The sequence below is a fragment of the Hypanus sabinus genome, chromosome 6 (genome assembly GCF_030144855.1).
Source record: "Hypanus sabinus isolate sHypSab1 chromosome 6, sHypSab1.hap1, whole genome shotgun sequence".
Lineage (NCBI taxonomy): Eukaryota > Metazoa > Chordata > Chondrichthyes > Myliobatiformes > Dasyatidae > Hypanus > Hypanus sabinus.
In genome coordinates this window covers 173,510,040-173,533,033 of record NC_082711.1, presented here as the reverse complement: position 1 = coordinate 173,533,033, position 22,994 = coordinate 173,510,040, and the positions used below count along the sequence as shown (strand labels likewise).

General features: G+C 42.0%; 1 protein-coding gene across 2 annotated transcripts in view; it reads right to left on the bottom strand.

The window, feature by feature from the left end:
- dph1 (diphthamide biosynthesis 1) overlaps positions 1-22,994 on the bottom strand; it is an 808,652-nt gene that overhangs the window by 353,109 nt on the left and 432,549 nt on the right. For both annotated transcript variants that reach the window (XM_059973587.1, XM_059973586.1), the window contains one exon: positions 9,995-10,116. In XM_059973587.1, the coding sequence (XP_059829570.1) occupies positions 9,995-10,116 (122 nt within the window). The remainder of the gene's footprint in view (positions 1-9,994; positions 10,117-22,994) is intronic.

Below are 22,994 nucleotides of genomic sequence, written 5' to 3'. Positions count from 1 at the left end.
AACCATTTTTAATCTCGCTTCTGCCCTGTTTCTCTCCAGTCCTTTTGAATGGTCTCGGCCTGACATACTGACTGTTTATTCCACTCCACAGATGCTGCCTGACCTGCTGAGTTCCTCCAGCATTTTGCCTGTGTTACTGGAAGACCTCAGCAAGCCCAAGCGCACTGTTTTGCTCCCACATTCCAAAGACATGCAATTTGAGTGGTCAATTGGCCACTGAGACTTGCTCCTAGTGTGTGCAGGTGAATGGTGAAATCTGGGAATGTGGAGAGACGCAGATTCAGTGGGCTGAAGGGAGGGGGTGGGCAGACATTACCAGAAGCTGGAGAAATTGATGTTCATGTCGTCAGCTTGGAGGCTGCCCAGAAGGATTATGAGGTGTTGCTACTCCAGCCTAAGAGAGGCTTCATCGTGGCGGTAGAGGAGGGCATGGACCGACATGTCAGAGTACAAGGTGAAGTAAAAGTCCTTCCTGTTGCAGATGGAGCACAGGTGCTTGACACAGCGTTCTCCCACTCTCCCATGTTGGATCGCCAAACAAATACCAATCTTAGTCTGTTTGTGAAGAGAAGGTATGCAGGTAAGGTTGGAGGGATCATTATAAATTTCACAAACACGAGATGCTGGAAATCCAGAGCAACACACACAAAATGATGGAGGAACTCAACAGGTCAGGAAGCATCTACGGAAATGAATAAACGGTCCACATTTCAGGCCAAGACTCTTCTTCAGGACTGGAAAGGAAGGGGGAAGACGTCAGAAAAAAGGTGGTGGGGGGGGGGGAGAATGATGGCGGATAGCTAGAAGGTGATAGGTGAATCCAGGTGGGTGGGAAAGGTCAAGGGCTGGAGAGGAAGGAATCTGATAGGAAAGGAGAGTGGAACATAGGAGAAAGGGAAGGAGGAGGTGTTAGGCAAGTGAGAAGAGGTAAAAATGGGGAATAGAAGAAGAGGGGAGTGGGAGTGAAATCAATAATCATGCCAGCAGGTTGGAGAGTTATTGACTTTAACAAAAAGAAATTGAAAGAAAATACATAGATGTTAATTAATAACGCTCCCGAATCTATCACAAATACTTATTTACAGCAGGACCAGGAACTGCATGACAGTGTCCAATTAATATCTGCACATAATACCATCGGTGCCTGATATTAATCCTAGGAGACCAACAGCAGAGATAAGAGTCAAACCCATCGAATATCAGGTAATTAATCAAATGAAATAGCAAAGCTTGCAATGTTCAAATTCTGTAATGTGGTACAAGAGCCTCTGTGGTTATCATTGTAGAAGTGCACACCGTGTAATATTATGCAAACTGACAGCAAGATTAATTATTGTATACTGTGTCATTTAATGATCCTCATTCTACAGAGCAGACATACAGTAGACACTCTGCTCATCCACACTGGCACATGGCTGGCGTAACCATCCTCCTGGGGATCCGAGAAGCCATTTTGGCATTGCATGCTACAGAGACCAAGGTCACCAGAGCTCCATGTAAGCTTCTTGCTTTGCCCTTCCTCCCCATCTAATCCTAGTTAAAAGGGGCGCCATAGTAGCTTAGTGGTTAGCGTGACACTATTACAGCTCAGGGCGTTCCGGAGTTCGAAGTTCGATTCTGGCGTCGACTGTAAGGAGTTTATATGTTCTCCCTGCGTGAACATGTGAACTTCCTCCGGGTGCTCCGGTTTCCTCCCACAGTCCAAAGATGTACTGGTTAACAGGTTAATTGGTCATTGTCAATTGTCCGTGACTAGATTAGGGTTAAATAGGCGGGTTACCAGGCATGCAGCTTGCTGAGCCGGAAGGGCCCATTCTGCAATGTATGTAAAAATAAACAAAAGGAAAGCACTCTGGTTATTGGAAATCTTAAATATAATGAGAAAATGTCTGACAATTTCAGTAACACACAAAATGCTGGAGGGACTCAGCAGGTCAGGTAGCATCGAAACAGAAGATGTTTTGGTGTCCTGATGAAGGGTCTCAGCCCAAAACATCAACCCTTTATTCCTCTCCACAGAAGCTGCCTGACCTGCAGAGTTCCTCCAGCATTTTGTGTGTGTTGCCCTGGATTTCCAGCAACTGCAGAATTTCTCGGACTTATGGCACTTACAGTCAGTCACATTATCTGTAGATAAGAAGCTGCTCAGATGATGGGTCAAAGACTTGAAAAGTTAAACTTTCTTTCCCACTGATATACCCTTCCTCTTATTAATCCCTTGGGCGCTTATCCTCATTTCCTTCAAGGGCTGAGGATCAGCTTCACTCACCAGCTACATTTACATGTACTGGGAATTTGCTGTGGTGTGTTGGTGTGACAGGCAACAAAAAACAACATTCAGCAATTGTAAAGAATAAAGAATTCTATAAATTGTAAAGTTAGAGGTTAAAGTATAGATATGAAATAAATGTGTATAAGTACCAGCAGGTATTTACAGTGTAACTATTATAGCAAGAGGTTTTAATTGTTTTACAGAACAGTGCCACATTCTTCATTATGAAGACAGCCTCCAGATTGAATTTGAAAGGTTGAAGGATGAATTACAGTACTGTGCAAAAGTCTTGGGCACGTACATACGTATATTGAGGGTGCCTACGACTTTTGCACAGTACTGTAGGTGTCACCATGGAGCAGAGAGTGAGCTTGTAAATCTGGCAGGAGCAAAGGATGTTGGGAATTGAGAGGGAGGAGCGCCACAGGAGGGGTGTGGGACAGGTGGCAGGTGGCAGGGGCAGGGGCAGACACACCCAGCCCTGAGTCACCAGGCAAGGTCATTTGATTCCAAACAATTGGTTTATTGAACATTACAGAATGTCTCTCCTCACCTTTTCCTCAACCATGATTCCCCTCTCCATGCCCCCTTCCCATTCTCAGTCCACAATAGAGGCCCATATTAGAATCAGGTCTATCACTCACATATGTCATGAAATTTGATTTTTTTTGTGGCAGCAGTACAGTGCAATGCATAAAATTACTACAGTAATGTGCAATAGTCTTAGGCACTTATATAAAGTGCTGAAGACTTTTGTACATTACTGTACAAATTCATTTGATGGTTATCATTACAGGGGGTTCCTGATCAGTACTGTTATTGTAAAGTTTTCAGGTCAAGGATTAACTTTATTCACCATATACATTTACGTGGATTACGAATTTGCTGCAAAGTGTTGTATGACATGCATAAAGAACAGCATTCAACAATTATAAAGTATAAAGAATTATATAAAAAATAAACATTAGAGGTAAAAGTACAGATATGGAATAAAATGTGTATAAATACATAAGTACCAGCATGTATTCACAATGTTATTTGTTACTGTTAATATTGACTATTATAGAATGAAACAGCGTTATAAAAGGTGATGAAAAGTGTTTACAGTGCAATGAAAGGGTAATAGAAGTGAAAAATAGGATTCATTCAACTACTCCTTGTGGCCTGGACCTTCCAGAAGTTTCTGCCGCATTTGTTGCCGACCATCCTGAACTTATTATCCCCAACGTTGTTGTCAACTAAGATGTGGAAACAGCTTCTTTATCCTACTGGAGGTCAGGAGGCAGCCTGTTTCCAGACTGGAGGACCGTTTGAGTGGTTGGATCAGTTTAGGGAAGAAAGGGGCTGGTTTTGAAGTTGCTTTGTTTTGCTAAACATTATGTTCAAAGTCCAAAGTACATTTATCATTATATATTTGATAAACAACCTTGAGATTCGTCTCCTTACAGGCAGCCACTAAACAAAGAAACCTAATAGAACCTATTAAATAAAGACAACTGTCAAAACACCCAATGTGTAGGGGGAAGAAAAAGCAAATTGTGCAAGCAACACACACAAAATGCAGGTGGAACGCAGCAGGCCAGGCAGCAACTATAGGGAGAAGTACAGTCAATGTTTTGGGCCGAAACCATTCGTCCTTCAGTTAGACCTGTTGAAGGGTCTCGAATTTCTAGCATCTGCAGATTTCCTCGTGTTTGTGTTTTTAAATTGTGCAAGCATTAAAAGTAAGCAAATAGGATTCAGAACTTAAGTTCACAAAAGTGAGCTCACAGCCACAAAGTCAGTCACAGCCGATCCAGGAGCCCGTTAGTTGCAGGCCACAGCCTCAGCATAGTGCAAACAAGTAAACCTCGTGGAGCAGTGAGCTGTACACCAGCCTGTCCCAACACCCTGACCTTACCAATCTAGCCCAGTGGATCCAGTGACCCACTGGAGTACCACAAAAGGAAAAGGGAGGGCTGCTGGGGTGGGAAGAGGTGTGTGGTGAATGATAATGTGCGTGGCAAAGTGAAGTATTGAAGAGAACAGTGCAGGTAAAAAGGCTGTTCAGCCACTGTGAAGAGCAAACCAATTTGTCCAAGTCCATAGCTTGACATGTTTAGACCATAACACAGCCAATCGAGTCTGCCATTCCATCACCGCTGATTTATTAACTCTCTCAACCACACTTGCTAGCTCTGAAGCCCTTACTAAACAAGAACCTATCAACCTCTGCTTTAAATATCCCAATGACTTGGCCTCCACAGCCATCTGTGGCAATGAATTCCACAGATTCACCCCGCTGCCTAAAGAAATATCTCCTCATCTCGGTTTTAAAAGGAAATTCTTGAATTTTGAGGTTATGCCCTCTGATCCCAGTCTCTCCCACCGTTGGAAAGATCCTCCCCACATCCACTCGATCTAGGCCTTTCAATATTAAACATAGAAACATAGAAAACCTACATCACAATACAGGCCCTTCCACCCACAAAGCTATGCTGAACATGTCCCTACCTTAGAAATTACTAGGCTTACTTATACCCCTCTATTTTCTTAAGCTCCAAGTACTTATCCGAAAGTCTCTTAAAAGTCCCTATTGTATCCGCCTCCACCACCGTTGCCGGCAGCCCATTCCATACACTCACCATTCTCTGAGTAAAAAACTTACCCTGACATCTCCTCTGTACCTACTCCCCAGCACCTTAAACCTGTGTCCTCTTGTGGCAACCATTTCAGCCCTGGGAAAAAGCCTCTGACTATCCACACGATCAATGCCTCTCATCATCATATACACCTCTATCAGGCCACCTCTCATTCTCCGTCACTCCAAGGAGAAAAGGCCGAGTTCACTCAATCTGTTCCCATAAGGCATTCTCCCCAATCCAGGCAACATCCTTGTAAATCTCCTCTGCACCCTTTCTATGGCTTCCACATCCTTCCTGTAGTGAGGCAACCAGAACTGAGCACAGTATTCCAAGTGGGGTCTGACCAGGGTCCTATATATCTGCAACATTACCTCTTGGCTCCTACATTCAAATCCATGATTGATGAAGGCCAATACACCGTCGCTTTCTTAACCACAGAGTCAACTTGCACAGCTGCTTTGAGCATCCTATGGACTCGGGCCCCAAGATCCCTCTGATCCTCCACACTGCCAAGAGTCCTACCATTAATACTATATTCTGCCATCATATTTGACCTCCCAAAATAAACCACTTTACACTTATCTGGGTTTAACTCCATCTGCCACTTCTCAGCCCAGTTTTGCATCTTATCAATATCCCGCTGAAACCTCTTACAGCCCTCCACACTATCCACATCTCCTCCAACCTTTCTGTCATCAGCAAACTTACTAATTCATCCCTCCACTTCCTCATCCAGGTCATTTACAAAAATCACAAAGAGTAAGGGTCCGACAACGGATCCCCGAGGCACTCCACTGGTCACTGGCCTTCATGCAGAATATGATCTGTTTACAACCACTCTTATCCTCCTGTGGACAAGCTAGTTCTGGATCCACAAGGCAATGTCCCCTTGGATCCCATGCCTCCTTACTTTCTCAATAAGCCTTGCATGGGGTACCTTATCAAATGCCTTGCTGAAATCCATACACACTACATCTACTGCTCTTCCTTCATCAATATGTTTAGTCACATCTTCAAAAAATTCAATCAGGCTTGTAAGGCACGACCTGCCCTTTACAAAGCTATGCTGACTACTACTAATCATATTAGACCTCCCCAAATGTTCATAAATCCTGCCTCTCAGGATCTTCTCCATCAACTTACCAACCACTGAGATAAGACTCACTGGTCTATATCTTCCTGGGCTATCTCTACTCCCTTTCTTGAATAAAGGAGCAACATTCACAACCTTCCAATCTTCCAGAACCTCTCCCGTCCCCATTGATGATACAAAGATCATCGCCAGAGGCTCAGCAATCTCCTCCCTCACCTTCCACAGTAGCCTGGGGCACATCTCATCTGGTCCCGGTGACTTATCCAACTTGATGCTTTCCAAAAGCTCCAGCACATCCTCTTTCTTAATATCTACATGCTCTAGCTTTTCAGTCTGCTGCAAGTCATCACTACAATCACCAAGATCCTTTTCCATAGCGACTACTGAAGTAAAGCATTCATTAAGTACCTCTGCTATTTCCTCCGGTTCCATACTTTCCCACTGTCACACTTGATAGGTCCTATTTTTTCATGCCTTATCCTCTTTTTCTTCACATAATTGTAGAATGCCTTGGGGTTTTCCTTAATCCTGCCCGCCAAGGCCTTCTCAATGCTCCTTATGGCTCTCCTAATTTCCTTCTTAAGCTCCTTTCTATTAGCCTTATAATCTTCTAGCTCTCTAACATTACCTAGCTCTCTAAACCTTTTGTAAGCTTTTCCTTTCTTCTTGACTAGATTTATTACAGCCTTTGTACACCACAGTTCCTGTACCCTACCATAAATTTCCTATCTCATTGGAAAGTACCTATACAGAACCCCACAGAAATATCCCCTGAATATTTTCTACACTTCTTCCGTACTTTTCCCGGAGAACATCTGTTTCCAATTTAAGCTTCCAATTTCCTGCCTGATAGCCTCATAATTCTCCTTACTCCAATTAAATGCTTTTCTAACTTGTCTGTTCCTATCTCTCACCAATGCTTTTGTCAAGGAGATAGAGTTATGATCACTATCTCCAAAATGCTCTCCCACTGAGAGATCTGACACCTGACCAGGTTCATTTCCCAAAACCAAATCAAGTACAGCCTCTCCTCTTGTAGGCTTATCTACATATTGTGTCAAGAAACCTTCCTGAACACACCTAACAAACTCTACCCATCTAAACCCCTTGGTCTAGGGAGATGCCGATCGATATTTGGGAAATTAAAATCTCCCATCATGACAGCTCTCTTATTATTATACCTTTCCAGGATCTGTATCCCTATCTGCTCCTCGATGTCCCTGTTACTATTGGGCGGCCTATAAAAAACACCCAGGAGAGATTTTGACCCCTTCCTGTTCCTAATCTCCACCACAGAGACTCGGTAGACAATCCCTCCATGGCGTCCACCTTTTCTGCAGCCGCGACACTATCTCTGATCAACAATGCCACGCCCCCACCTCTTTTGCCTCCCTCCCTGTCCTTTCTGAAACATCTGAACCCCGGCACTTGAAGTAACCAATCCTGTCCCTAGCCATCCAAGTCTCTGTAATGACCACCGCATCATATCTCCAAGTACTGATCCACACTCTAAGCTCATCCGCTTTGTTCACAACGTTCCTTGCGTTAAAATAGACATATCTCAAACCTTTGGTCTGAGCGCGTCCCTTCTCTGTAACCTGCCTATTCTCCCTCTCGCACTGTCTACAAGCTTTCTCTATTTGTGAGCCAACCTCCTCTTCCCCAGTCTCTTCAGTTCAGTTCCCACCTCCCAACAATTCTAGTTTAAACTCTCCCCAGTAGCCTTAGCAAACCTCCCCCGCCAGGATATTGGTCCCCCTGGGATTCAAGTGCAACCTGTCCTTTTCGTACAGGTCACACCTGCCCCAAAAGAGGTCCCAATGATCCAGAAATCTGAATCCCTGCCCCCTGTTCCAATCCCTCAGTCACGCACTTAATCCTCCACTTCATTCTATTCCTATTCTCACTGTCGCGTGGCACAGGCAGTAATCCCGAGATTACTACCTTTGCGGTCCTGCTTCTCAACTCTTTCCTAACTCCCTGTAGTCTTTTTTCAGGACCTCTTTCCTTTTCCTATTGTTACGTACTCGTGGGTATCTTGTGACTGTCACATGACCAGGATGTAATGGTCTTGTGATGTAATTTTCCCGCCAGTGAGAGGTCATGTGATGGCCTGTCTTTTAACAGGTATAAAAGGAGAACGCATCGCTGTGACACAGGCTTAAATCGTCAGTGACTCCGTTCTGCTACGTATTTGATTTTATGATGCAGTTTCGTTTTAAAGTGGAGTTTTAATTTCTACTGTAAGAACCGTTGTGCCGGCAGTTCTGAAAATCACTGCCACTTGAAGTCCAGTTGGAGAGTGAAGAATTATCGAAGTTGGGAAGCTGAAGGATTGAGTAAAGTTGGTGTCGGTGGTAATACGGGATCGACCTTATGCAACCTTCATTCGGAAGGAATTAGTAACCTGCAACCCACGATAGTCCCTGCTGTAAGAGCAGAAAGGACTGGGGCAGAGAGTTATTCGCCAAAAGGAAAAGGTCAGTCCACTTCAGCCGTTTTTATTTTCTTCATCGTAAATCCTCCAGGCAAGGCATATTTTGGCTGGGATCAGCAGTAACATCGTGAGGTCAAGGAATTCGTTACTTCTAGGAAAATCTCTCCTAAGTGACTGTGTAAATCATTTGGACTTTTGCATTTACTACTTTTAAGAACTGTGTTCGCATTTCTTGTTTAAGGACTGTTCGAGCTGCCGTATAGCAGCTGACTTCCAGTTGAGTTAGTCGTTTGTTTACTGTTGGGATTTTTTGAGCAGTGTTTAATAAAAGTTTTATTTGTTTATAAAAAAAACATGTCGCAATTCTGTATTCATTGTTGCTGAATCTTAACACTATCTATGTCATTGGTACCACAACCTCTGGCTGTTCTTCCTCCCACTGCAGGATATCATCGACACAATTTGAAACATCTCGGACCGCGGCACCTGGGATATTGGATAGGTATTAGTGAGATCCTCACCCCTACCCCCATTCTTCTAAACTCCAGCGACTACAGGCCCAGAGCTGTCTTTGCAAATATTTACCCCAATTCCCTCTGAAAATTCCCATTACATTGGATTCCATCACCACAGAACTATTTCACCTCATCTATCTTTCTGTAAGCTGTCTGATAAATGGCATTTTCGACCAGTGAAGTCAGTCTTGGCTGAGCTAACCCAAGCTACGCAGACCTGAAACAAGAATATATATTGACGAGGAGCAAAGTCTACTTGCACAGGCAACCAAAGTAACCTCCTCTCAGTAAAAACAGTAAAAAATACAAGGAGTGGAGTGCATAATTATAAATAATGATCAGAAAATCAATGTCAGTCACTTCAGGCAGCATGGTATCAAACTTGAGTGACAGGTATATTACCAAATCCTCTCCACTCTATCCTGTTGTGGTATTGACCCTACGTACACAATAATGTTAATCAGCAGTTAAAACTCATTTTTTATTATCTTAGGAGAACTGATCCAACTTTATCACACTGAGTGTAGACATAGATCCATAAAGAGAAGTTAAATGTTTCCCTTTATATGTCTGTATAACAATTTGTGCAGCATGGTAGAGTAGTGTTTAGCACAATGCTTTTAAGTACCAATGACCCAGGTTCAATTTCCACTGCTGCCCTTAAGGAGTTTGTACATTCTCCCATGGGTTCCCTCCAGATAGTCCAGTTTCCTCCCACAGTCCAAAGAACTAATGGCTGGTAGGTTCATTGTAAATTGTACTGTGATATGCTAGGGTTACTGCATTGTGCTGTATCTCAATAAATAAAAATAATAAATTTATCTTAAAAAAACTTCAGAGAAAAGAATCCTAGACGTACTTCATATGAGGCACGTGATGACAGTTCTCTCCAAGTGAATCTTCTGGCAGCTCGTTTACTCGAGCTTTTGATCTCAGAGGGGAGCACTTCCAGTGAACGAGACCTCGCAGGGGGGGGTGACACTTTACATCACACAGCTGGTGTGCTTCTGTTGTGAAAACGATGTGAAAAGAGAGCAATCAGAGAGTACTCACACGATGGCATCCACAGGCTTTTCGATGTGCGGAGAGGTGCATCCCAGAATTTCACCCGGTGACAGCGGCTTGCACTGAGGGACGCAGATGTCATAATCCGATCGCAACTCCTGGCTGGTGGACTGGACAGAGAGAGAGAGCGTGTGATTATAGGGAGAGGAAAGGCAGTCTACATTAAGAGGTTGTAGAGAAGAATTTACTTCAGGACTACTGAAAAATTAGCCATAGAAAGAGACGCAAGTTACAGTCAAACCTCATTAGCTTCTTCCCACTGGGAGAAGATGAAAATGGGCTGTCAATGCCAATCCTCATAACACCCAGCATCACACGAGACATTTCCAAAATTTTACAGCCAATTATACAGCAAGTCTTTACTTTTTCCGTCATCGTTCTTCAGCAATGATTACTAAAGTGGGAGGGCTTTTCCTTTACTAAATCTATGGTGATTGTAACACAGGGAACTCGCCGCAGCATTTAAGAAGCTCTAAGTGTAGAAGAGGCAGCTGAGCTTTTACATGACTTTAGGAAAACTGAGGTTTATGAGATTATGAGAGGTATGGATAAGAGTAACACACACAAAATGCTGGAGGAACTCATCAGGTCTGATAGCATCTATGGAGGGTGATAAACTGTCGTTGTTTTGGGCTGAGACTGGAAGGGGTGGGGGTGGGGGGGAGAGAAGCCAGAATAAGAAGGTGGAGGCAGAGGAAGGAGGACAAGCTAGAAGGTGATAGGTGGAGCCAGATGGGTGGGGGAGGGGTGGTTAAAGTAAGAAGCTGGGAGGTGATTGGTGGAAAAGGTAAAGGGCTGGAGAAGAAGAAATCTGATAGGAGAGGTGAGTGGTCCATGGGAGAAAGAGGAGGAGGAGCTTCACCTGAGGGAGGTGGTGGGCAGGTGAGAGTGCCTGGAATATGCTGCCTAAGGCAGATACCTTAGGAACTAAGATCTAAAAAGAGATTTTTAGATAGACACAAGAGCATAATGAAATAGAAGGATATGAACATTGTCTAGGAAGAGGGAATTAGGTTAGCTGGCCATTTGATTTCTAATTTAATTGGTTCTGCACAACATTGTGGGCTGTAGGGCCTGTTCCTGTGCTGTATATTCTGTCAGCCAATGCTCCAAGCATAGATCTCTTGCCTGGGAATGGAGGCTGTAGCTTCCTTTCCCACACCAGAAATTTCAAGATAAAATTAGGGATGGTACTATAGTATATCAATTAATGCAACACTATTACAGCGCCAGGGACCCAGGTTCAAATCCTGCTACCATCTGCAAGGAGTTGTACATTCTTCCAATGAGCATGTGAGCTTCTCCTGGGTGTGCCAGAACCCTCCCACATTCCAAAGGTGTAGGTTAACTGGTCACTTGTATGTAATTGGGTGGCGCAGGCTTGTTGACCTGGAAGGGCCTGATGCAGTGCTGTATCTCAAAAATATAAAAAAAACATTCCGGCCGATAAAATTTAGGAAAAGCTGCAGTTGGAGAATCTGACTCTCAGATGAAACTTTAAACCCACATCTGTCTGCCATTTCTGTTGGACATAAAGATTTCAGCAGCACTATATCAGGGAAGAAGTATGGAGTTCTCCCCAGGGACATGAGAAACATAAATCACTCAACCAAAATCAATAAAGCCCCGTTATCTGTTCATTTATTTTCATGGATCTTTGTGACATCTTGCTGTGTTTCCTACAAAACAGTGGCTATGCTTTAACGATACTTCATTGCTATAACGTGCTCGTGAACAGCACTTTTATTGAAAGCTTAACCCTTTCTGGAATGAGCAAAGAGATCAGACGACATTTTGCCCGGGTTCCTGCCCCTGATCACATCTCCTTGGTGACAGCCGAAGAGTGCAACATCAGCTCAGCACTCGTCAAGAAAGCACAGCAGCGTCCCTACTAACCGAGGAGATGGAGCCAAGTACCCCCCCCCCCCCATGGCAGAGGAACACAATTGCGAGTGCTTCAATGGTGCAATGGGGGAGAGAGTTCGTAAAGTGTGCAGACTGAGGTCTCTGATGGGGAGGTGAATTAACAGCCATGCATAGGATGGTGAAGCTATTGAGCAATAATGGTTCTTGGCTTCACGTTTTATTTTACACAACATTTCAGTTCTCAATATCCCAGGGATCTTACTAGAAACAGGGTCTCCCCCAAACCTATTTCTTTCCGAATCAGAATCCGACTTTTAAAGGAACATCTTGGTCAGCTGCATCACCGTTTGGTATGGGAATTGCAAGGCAGATGACCACAAATCCTTACAAAGGATCGCGAGGCCTGCTGACCTCTCTTCCACCCATTAGAGATATTTATCTGGAGCACTGTGTATGCAGGCACCTTAGCATCGTCAAAGACCCTTCCCATCTGTCCCACAATCTCTTTGACCCCCAACCATCAGGCAGAAGGTATCGTAGCATTAGAACAAGAACTGTTAGCATGGGAAGCAGCTTCTTACCCCAGGCAGTGAGAATATTGAACTCCCTGCCACCACCCAGATCTCACCATGTATGAAGCGCCAGTAGCGTTACTGTTTACTTTTTAACATCTCATAAATGTACCTTATGAGACTCTGGACTTCCGGTAAGATGGCGATTGTTTAGTTGCTCCGAACTTTTGTTCCGTTATTCTCCTTACCTTTGCACTATATGTCTCCCTTCTTAAACCTTAGTTAGGTATTTTATTAGTTCTCTTTTACCTGCCTGCAAACACATCTATCCTATAATGGCTACCAAAAGTACTAAAACCGGGAAAAAGGAAACTTCTACGGCTTTGCCGGCTGACATTCTCGCTGTTCTGGAACAACATCGACAAGATACTTTAATGGATTTTAGAACTGAATTTAGAACTTCTTTCAACCAGCTGAATGTCAAATTGGATCAGATTAATGCTAGAGTGGATGAACATGCTGAACATTTATCTCGCATTGACGTAACTTCTGAAGATTTAAAACGCCGTGTTCAATATCTTGAAACTCTCTGCTCCAACCTAGAGGAGAAGAACAGTAAACTTTTTTCCAAAATGGTGGATCTTGAAAATCGGAGCAGACGTTGCAATCTAGGAATTCTTGGTTTGCCAGAGGCCACCGAAAAGGGCTCTCCCGTTGAATTTTTTTCCAAGTTTCTCTGTGAGATTTTCGGGAAAGAATTTCTTCCGACTCCACCTGAGCTTGAAAGGCCACACAGGATCTATGTTCCTCGAGCAATTCTGGGTTCCCGCCCACGGCCGATTATTTCATGCTTTCATCAATACCAGGTGAGAAACCGTTTGATGATGGAGGCACGCCGCAGAGGTACTTTTGCTTTTCAAAATACGGTCATTCGTTTTGTGGAGGATTTTGCCCCCCAGGTTCTGAAGATGCGTGCTGAGTTTAAAGGTGTAATGAAAGTGCTTTTTGATCGCGGCTTCAGACCCTCTCTCCGAAATCCAGCCGATCTTCGAATTACGCTTACTACTGGAGATTATAAGTGGTTTAAATCAGTGAAGGAGGCTGAGGCGTTTGTTGGAAGTCTTTCAGCCATCTCGTCTTCTTCGGAATCGGCCTGACCTTCTAAAATGGTTGATAAGTACTTCTCGAAGTAAAACTATTGTTTCCGAACTCAGACTTTGCTTGAATAATTCAGACATTATCTATTGAAACTCTAAGGGCTGTAGTCAATCTCTCCCTGGACTTGGTGCGTTTTTTCTAAATAGATAATTTAAGTTTAATGTTTCCCTGCGAACTTTTAGATTTTACCTGTGTAATCTATTTTATCTTTGTAAAACCTTATCTATAGAGAACTACAATTGTCTTTAACTTGTTTTGGAGGTTTGGAGTTTTTATTGAAGGCCTCCCTGTTGGTTGATTCATAGTTTAAGTTTTGCTTTTTTTTTCTGTAAATGGTTGATAAGGACTCTCTTTGAATTTTATAATTTCCCCCTTTTCTCCCTCCCTTTTTTTTCTTTTAATCTTTTATAATTTTTCACGGGTAGGTTAGTTTTAGTTTTCTTCTGATTTTCCTTGTATTAAGTTTTATACTTCTGTTGAAGTTGTTCCTATTTGTAATCCTGTTTTCTAGTGCATAAATTAGTTATTATTTGCTATATTATTTATACGGAACTTTTGTTAACGACACAGAACTGGAAGTCATACTTGGGTTAATTTTTTTGGTAGAGCTAGCAACTTTTTTAGGTAGCCGTCTAATTTTGGGTTGCGAGGGGGGGTTGGGTTCTCCAGTTCCAACACTACTCACTGTTTCTTTTGTTTTCCTTTGTTATTCAGGACATGTCTCTGTTTTGATTCTACGGATCTATGTTTACATTTTTGCTCCCAGACTGTTATTGTACTGCTTGATTTTTTATATGCCTGCTATCTTCTATGTACTAACAATTGATAATGGTTAATTCACTTAAATTTGTGAGCTGGAATGTAAAGGGATTGAATCACCCTGTTAAAAGAAGGAAGGTCTTCTCTCATATTAAACAACTCAAAGCTGACATTGCTTTCCTTCAAGAAACTCATATTCGTTGTTCTGATAATTCTCGGCTTCTGTCAAAGTGGGCGGGTCAGCATTTTCATTCATCCTTTGCCGCCAAAGCTAGGGGGGGTCTCCATCCTTATTAACTCAAATATTCCTTTTGAACTCCATAATAAGATATCTGATACAAATGGCCGTTTTATTATTGCTTCTGGTAAACTATAATACTAAAGTTGTACTAGCAAACCTGTATGCTCCCAATTTTGATGATGTTAGTTTTTTTGAACGTTTTTTCTCCTCACTACCAGATTTAAACTCATACTCTCTTATACTGGGTGGTGATTTCAATTGTTGGTTAGATCCTAATTTGGATCAATCGTCCTCTGTTACTAAACTACCTACTAAATCTGGCTTAGCTATTCACTCTTTTCTTTCTAATTATGGTATCTCTGATATATGGCGTTTCCTTCATCCTACTGAGAGAGACTATTCCTTTTTTTCACATGTTCATCATACCTTTACTAGAATTGTCTACTTCTTACTCGATAATCAACATTCCATTTGTCTATTCTTGTGACTATCAGAGTATACTGATTTCTGACCATGCCCCAATTACTTTGTCTTTAAACTTTCCTGGTCTCCCTCAGAGGAATAAACACTGGCGGTTTGATTCAACTTTACTATCGGATGATGATTTTCTAAAATTTATTAAGGATCAGATAACCTTTTATTTTAACACTAATACATCACCTGAAGTGTCATCCCAGATTGTCTGGGATGCCATGAAAGCATATCTGAGGGGTCAAATAATCTCCTATACAGCAAATCTTAATAGAAAGTCCTGTGCAGATCGATTAGACCTCATTAACCAGATTAAAGAATTGGATCAACTGTATGCTCAAACTAAGAATCCTGAACTATACAAGAAGCGTGTAGAACTCCAAACTAAATTTAATCTTCTGTCTACTGAACCTGTCAAACGCCAACTTCTCAAAAGCAAGAGTCGCTTTTATATTCATGGTGACAAATCTGGTAAATTTCTAGCCAATCAGCTGAGGCGTTCCAAAGCCAAACAACATATTACAAAGATCTGGAAGGAGAATGGAGACTTTACATCGGATCACTTAGAAATTAATGACGCATTTAAAAATTTCTATTCTCGACTTTATTCCTCTGAATCTTTGAATGACAATATCTCTGTTGATCATTTTTTAATAATCTGAATATTCCTTCGCTTTCATCTGATTTTAAAGCCAAACTTAATGCGCCTATATCATCAGAAGAAATATCTTTTGCCATTTCTGCATTGTCTTCAGGGAAATCTCCTGGACCTGATGGGTTCCCCGTAGAATTTTATAAATCATTCTCTTCGCTTCGTTCTCCTCAGTTATTCTCAGTATTATCTGACTCGTTTAATTACGGTAAATTGCCACCCTCTTTTAATGAGGCATCTATTATTCTTTTATTAAAAAAGGGTAAAGACCCAACAGAGTGTTCCTCGTATAGGCCGATTTCTTTGCTTAATGTTGATGTTAAAATTTTGGCCAAAGTTTTGGCTTATAGATTAGAAATTGTTATTCCCTCTATTATTTCTGATGATCAACCTGGTTTTATTAAAAACTGTCTTCCTTTTTTCAACATTTGGCGTTTATTTAACATTTTATATTCACTTCCAACTGGGATTCCTGAATGTGTTATTTCCCTCGATGTGGAGAAAGCATTTGATCGTATAGAGTGGAACTACCTTTTTGCAGTTTTAGAAAAATTTGACTTTGGTCAAAGTTTTATCACTTGGATCAAACTGCTGTATTTGTGTCCCACTGCCTCTGTTTTAATTAATTTTCAGAAATCCCAGTTATTTAACCTCAAACGTGGCACCCGTCAGGGATGCCCTTTAAGTCCCTTTCTCTTTGATTTGGCTATAGAACCTTTGGCGATAGCATTTCGAAATTGTCCTGAATTGACCGGGATTTGGAGCATAAAGTTTCTCTTTATGCTGATGACTTATTACTTTTTCTTTCAAATCCGTCTACATCCTTACCTCCAATGTTTTCACTTCTTGATCAGTTTAACCAGCTCTCTGGCTATAAACTTAATTTACATAAGAGCGAACTTTTCCCAATTAATAAAGAAGCACAAGAATTAACATTTCGTGATCTCCCTTTTAAAGAAGTCCATAATCAATTTACTTACCTTGGGATGACAGTCACAAGGAAGTTTAAAGATCTCTTTCGTGAAAACTTTGCCAATCTTTCATATACTATAAAACAGAGTCTGTTACAATGGTCACCTCTATCTATGTCTTTGGTAGGTTGTATTAATGTTGTTAAAATGTATGTTCTCCCTAAACTTTTATATTTATTTCAATCAATCCCAATTTTCATTCCTAAATCTTTTTTTGATTCCTTAGACTCTATTATTTTGTCATACCTGTGGAAGAATAAGCGCTCTGGAATTAATAAAGTTTATCTCCAAAAATCTAAAAAAGAGGGTGGCATGGCTTTACCTAACTATCGTTTATATTATTGGGCAGCCAATATACGTTGTGCTACCTTTTGGTCTTTTTTCCATGGCCAACCCGAGTGCCCTAATCGGGTGGCAAAGGAGTTGAGTTCCACTAAAGATTTATCTATCTCTGCACTTCTTGGCTCTGTACTCCCTAGTAGTTTGTCCAGATTAATTGTTAATCCTCTTGTTAGACACACTTTGCGTATATGGGCTCAGTTTAGGAAATTTTATGGTTTCCATGGTTTTTCCTTTGCTAGCCCTATCTTACATAATCACCTTTTTTTACCTACTATGTATGATTCAGCATTCCATGATTGGTATAGGAAGGGCATTAGACATTTTGAAGATCTTTTTGTTGATAATCGCTTCGCATCTTTTCAATAGCCCTCTGCTAAATTCAATCTGCCAAATGCTCATTTTTTTAGATATCTCCAAATTAGACACTTTATTAATCCTTTAATTCCTAACTTCCCTGAAATGCCTGAGAAAAATGTTATGGATTTCTTTCTTTCTATTAATCCACTAGGTAAAGGTTTAATATCATTTATTCGTGATAAATTAGCATCCTTACGGCGTGTCCCTGTGGATAAAATTAGAATGGCTTGGGAGCATGATTTATATATCTCCTTATCTGATGAGACTTGGGACTTGATTCTCAAATCGGTTAATTCAACCTCTCTTTGTGCTCGCCATTGCCTTTTACAGTTTAAGATTGTTCATAGAGCCCATATGTCTAAATCTAAATTATCTCGATTTTACCCTGACATTAGTCTGCTTTGTGATAAATGCAAAAGGGGCGAGGCCTCTCTCATTCATATGTACTGGCTTTGTCCTAGCTTGGAGAAATTTTGGAAAGATGTCTTCATAACGTTATCTTATATTCTGAATCACCACCTAGAACCTAACCCTTTAATTGCTTTGTTCGGTTTCTGGGGTGAGACAGATTTACGTCTGAATTCGACTAAGTGTCGAATATTATCTTTTGCTTCTCTCCTGGCTAGACGTTTAATCCTCCTTAGATGGAGAGATGTTGCCCCGCCCACGCATGCTCAATGGCTTAATGATATTATGGCCTGCTTAGACCTCGAGAAAATTAATTATTCAGTTCTTAATTCGGATACAAAGTTCCATAAGGTCTGGGGACCTTTTATTGAGTACTTTCATAACCTTCCCCTTAACTAAGGGTTTTTTTTCGGTCCCTTGCTTTCAGCTCCATTTTTTTTTGGTAGTAGGCATTAATATCTTCTGTTGCTAAGTGTATTTACAGCTTTGGGGGTTTGATTGTCCTGATTTATATTCTCTATATTGTGTTGTGGTTGGTCTGGAGTTTTTTTAATGTTGCGGGGCTTGGGGTGGATACTAATTTTACATGTCTTCAATTTGGGTGCTTTCTCAATTATCTTCTTTTGTATTATATTATTATTGTATGTTTATTTTTGCACTGTATCAATGTTCTTCATTTTGATCTGGGTTTTTTTTATCTGTAGCGATGTAGAAAATGTATCAAAAAACTAATTTAAAAAATGTACCTTACACTAAATGTCAATCTTCTGGAATATATTTTATTATTTGTTAACTTAGTTGTTGTAAATTTACATCTTGTGTGAAGAGTGTGAGTTATATGTACTGTGTTGTGCATCTTGGTGCGGAGGAATGTTGCCTCATTTGGCGGTATACATGTGTACAGTTTAATGCCAATAAACCTGAAGTTAGACTTGAGCTGAGGCGAAGGTCAGCTGATGACCTCTGACAGGTCACAGACCTGAGATGTCAGCTGCTTCCCTGCCTCTCTGCTGAGACTTTACAGCGATTCTTGTGCTTTTACTCCAGATTTGCAGAAACTGCAAATATTTCAAGCACACTGGGGTGGCTTGTCTTTTGATCTGAACACCTACAGTGGTTCAAAGAGGAGGAAGAACAAAATAGAGGGCAAGGCAACATTCAAAAGAGATGAAAGTCACCATGGCCAGGGTAGAGGCTGGGAACTTTCATCCACAGCGGAGAAATCAAAAGTCTATTCAATGTTTCACCTAACAACACACACAAAATGCTGGTGGAACACAGCAGGCCAGGCAACATCTATAGGGAGAAGCACGTCAGGACAAAGGATCTCAGCCTGAATCGTCGACAGTGCTTCTCCTTATAGATGCTGCCTGGCCTGCTGTTTTCCACCAGCATTTTGTGTGCGTCATTGTTTGAATTTCCAGCATCTTCAGATTTCCTCGTGTTTGCTTGATGTTTCACCTAACTGACTTTCCTTTTGTCATCTGAAGCTCATTGTGAATAATGGCCATTGGGAGAGGGAAAAGCAGAATGTGATTCATTCCCTTTACCACTGTATTCCACGGAGGGAGTCAAGGTTACAGAAGGGAAATCTCATTGGCCAGGGATGGCATTAGTTGTGGGAAAGAATCAATACCTGCCCCATAACCCAGCTCTAATTCGCCTCAAATGGTACACCAGAAGAGAAGGTTGACCCTTTAGAATAGGGTTGAGGAAGAACTTCTTTAGTCAGAAGGTGATGAATCTATGCAAATCATTGCCACAGATGCTGTGGAGGCCAAGTCACAGGGCAAATTGAGAGTGGAGGTTGATCAGTTCTTGATCAGTAAGGGCATCGAAGGTTAAGGGAAGAAGGCAGGAGAATGGGGTTGAGAGGGATAATAAATCAGCCATGAAGGAATGGTGAAGCAGACTCGATGGGCCGAATGGCCAGATCCAGCTTTTATGTCTTACGGTAGTGTGGCAGGGTAGCGCAGTAGCGTAGCACCAGAGATCACCAATTCCCGCCACCGTCTGTCAGCAGCTTTTCTTCCTCCCTATGACTGCATGGGTTTCCTCCAGCTGCTCCGGTTTCCCCACACTCCAAAGACATACGTTACGGTTAGGTTTTGTGACTTGTGGGCATGCTCTGTTGGTGCCGTAAGCGTGGTGACACTTGCAGCTGCCCCCAGAATAATTCTCGGTCGCACAATGACGCATTTCACTGTATGTTTTCATGTTTCGATTTGCACGTGACGAATAAAGCTAATCTTTAGTCTTTGAAACTACAGCGTTCACCAATAAATGTGAGCTTACTCTACATCAGTGGGATAACCTCCAAATTATCACCTGTCAAATGAAGCATAAGAATAATAGACTTCATCAAGATACAAAGTAGACAGTTGATAAATGTCCAACATCACTAGGCGAGTTTTGAGAAATACTCATTCGTCTCTCCCGCTTTCCGCTCAATAAGGTCAGTTTAAGCTTGTCTAGGCAATATATCAGTGTGTCATTCCGCAATGAGCTGGATGGTCGGGGTCCTGCTGTGCAAAGGAGGAGCTGCTTCAGACCCCAGCCTCCCAGATCCCTGCCGCTGGTTTGCTCAGCTACTGCGTACACCACCACTGTAGTCTTACTGCTTTACGATGAAAGGCAGAGACCTCACTTGGAAACACTTCTGAACACAATGAAAAGAGGCTCAATCTATCTAATGACTGGCTAACCTCCAACTATACATCCAGGGGGCAGGTGTTTCAATTGCACTCCGGCAAACGTCTGAACATCAAAATGCCTTTAAGAGTTCAATAGGGAGCAGGAATGAAAAGGGGCCAGGGCAAGAAACCGAGGCAGAAGAAAGCAATCGCTTCTGGGGAACAGGCTGGGAAGCAAAGAAGGCCAAAGACACACAATATAAGTCCTTAAAATTACAGTTGTTTGATAGCTTAGCTAAGGAGATATTCCTCAGAGTCAGGTTTATCATCACTGATATATGTCATGAAATGTGTTATTTTGCAGCAGCAGTACAGTAGAAGACAAAGGAAATTACAAGAAATTATATTAAGAAATGTATATACAGTACATACATAAATAAATTAGTGGGGAAAAAAGCAGAATGTTCTGGATCACTCCAGAATCTGGTGGTGGAGGAGAAGAAGCCATTTCTAAAGCGTTGAGTACGTGTTTTCTTGCTCCTGTAGTCCTGGGAGGGGTAGCACCTCTGGTGAAGGGGCTATTCGTGTCCATTCCGGGGCAGCTCACTCATCTTTGGTCCCCACCGGACACTCAGCTCTCAGCTGTGGCTCCAAGTAGCTGTTTAGGTGCAACGGCACACCTCTTCGACAGTCGGGCTAAACTAGGTGAGGGTAGCAAGCAGCCTCGTACCCTGGTGAGACAGGGACATGCCAGACCAAGCATGCAAAGTCAGCTCTGAGCAGGTGAGATCTGCAGTGAGATCCAGCGGCCCTGCAGCGCTTCATGGAGAGCGAAGTGCATGACAAGGTGCAGGAGACATCACGGCTGTCCACTGCTGCCTGTTGATTGATCCTGTTTACATTTACTGCTCTATAGGTTTGCTGAGAAGGTCTCTATGAAAAAGAATCTCAGGGTCGTATGTGGTGACATGTAGATACTCTGATAATAAATTTTACTTTGAACTCTGATCCTGCAATTGTATGTCCTTGCACTTTATGTGATTACTGGCACTGCACTTTCTCTGTAAATATAATACTCTAATCCTGATGAAGAATCTTGGCCCGAAACATCGACTGTTCAAGGTTCAAGATTCAAATACATTTATTATCTAAGAATGTATAAATTATACAGCCATTATTCATTATAATTAGTAATTATTTATAAATATGAGTAATTATTCATTGCTCTCCACAGATGCTGCCTGACCCGCTAAGTTCCTCCATCATTTTGTGTGTGTTGCTTTGGATTTCCAGTATCTACAGAATTTCTCGTGTTTACTATATTCTGCATTCTGTTTTGTATCTATTAATAACTATACTTATAGGAGGGTTATAACGAGGACTGGTGCCCTCCCCCCCACCATCTCTGCCCACCCCCAATCCTACCCTCCGTGTCCGGGTCAGAGTTCCATGCAGGCAGGAGAGTGACCCACTAGCGTCATGAAGCAGTAAGACTGGAGTTCGGGTCCCGTCATTGGCGAGTCTGGAGTATGGGTCCTTGTTAATGTTTTTCATTTATTGTCATTTGTGAGTCCTGGGTTGATAATGAAGATTAAAGTCCAAACATTGATCAGAAGTCCAACTCCAGAATCTCTGCGAATCCACAAAGGTAGTCAAAAGCACAATTTCTGAATATCCACGAGTTTGTTGGAGGCTGGAGTCTGAAGACAGCATGCCCTGGGGTTTGAGGACTGTGTTCATCCATGAGTGGGTGGGAGGGAGGGAGGGAGGAGGGTGTGTTGTTTCGCCGCTGTTGCTTTATCACTTGGTATATTCTGTGATGTTTTGCTAAGCATATTGGGCATGCTATCCTGGCAACATGTGGTGACACTTACGGCTGAATGCCCAGCACATCCTTGGGCAAGTTGGTTGTTAACACAAACACTGTTCCTTCTATGCTGTGCAGGTGCATGGCCACACAGTAACGGAAACGCCGCCGCGCATGTACGTAGCCTTTGTTGCCGTGCAGCTAGAATTGAACACAGCTAGTGTTTACGAAACACTAAAGATTTTCTTTGTTGTACCGTATGCCATTATATCCTTCGATTATTTAAAAAAAAAGTATGTGCTTTTTCAGTTTTCATTCTAAATATTCACAGAATGCAAATTACAAAAAAAAAACCCAGTGCCACCCAGTTTCCTGCATAGAGCAAAGTTGGTCTTTGCAGCTGTAAGGAAAATTAGGGGGAGCGTTGTACGCAAATGCGCGTTTCACTGTATGTTTTAATGTACATGTGATAAATAACTCCGAATTTGAATCTGGTATTGGCAAAAGTCAGGCTAGGTTGTTTAAACCCAATGAATTATTGCACAAGGCTATGAAAATTGTACAGAGAAAGCTGAGGGGCAGGCAGAATTGTGCTGTAAAAATCTTTCATGTTGGTCTTCAATTATTGAAGCATTTGATCAAATAGTCAGACAATATACTTTTTTAAAATGGTCTGGACTGAGAGATGCTGCAAGGCTGCCCCAGGTACTCGATCCTTCAACCTTTTTCTGCTCACATTTATCTGAAACGTGTCAAGTTCCCAATTTATGAATAAAACAAGAGTAGTGTTTGTTTTACAGACAACACCACG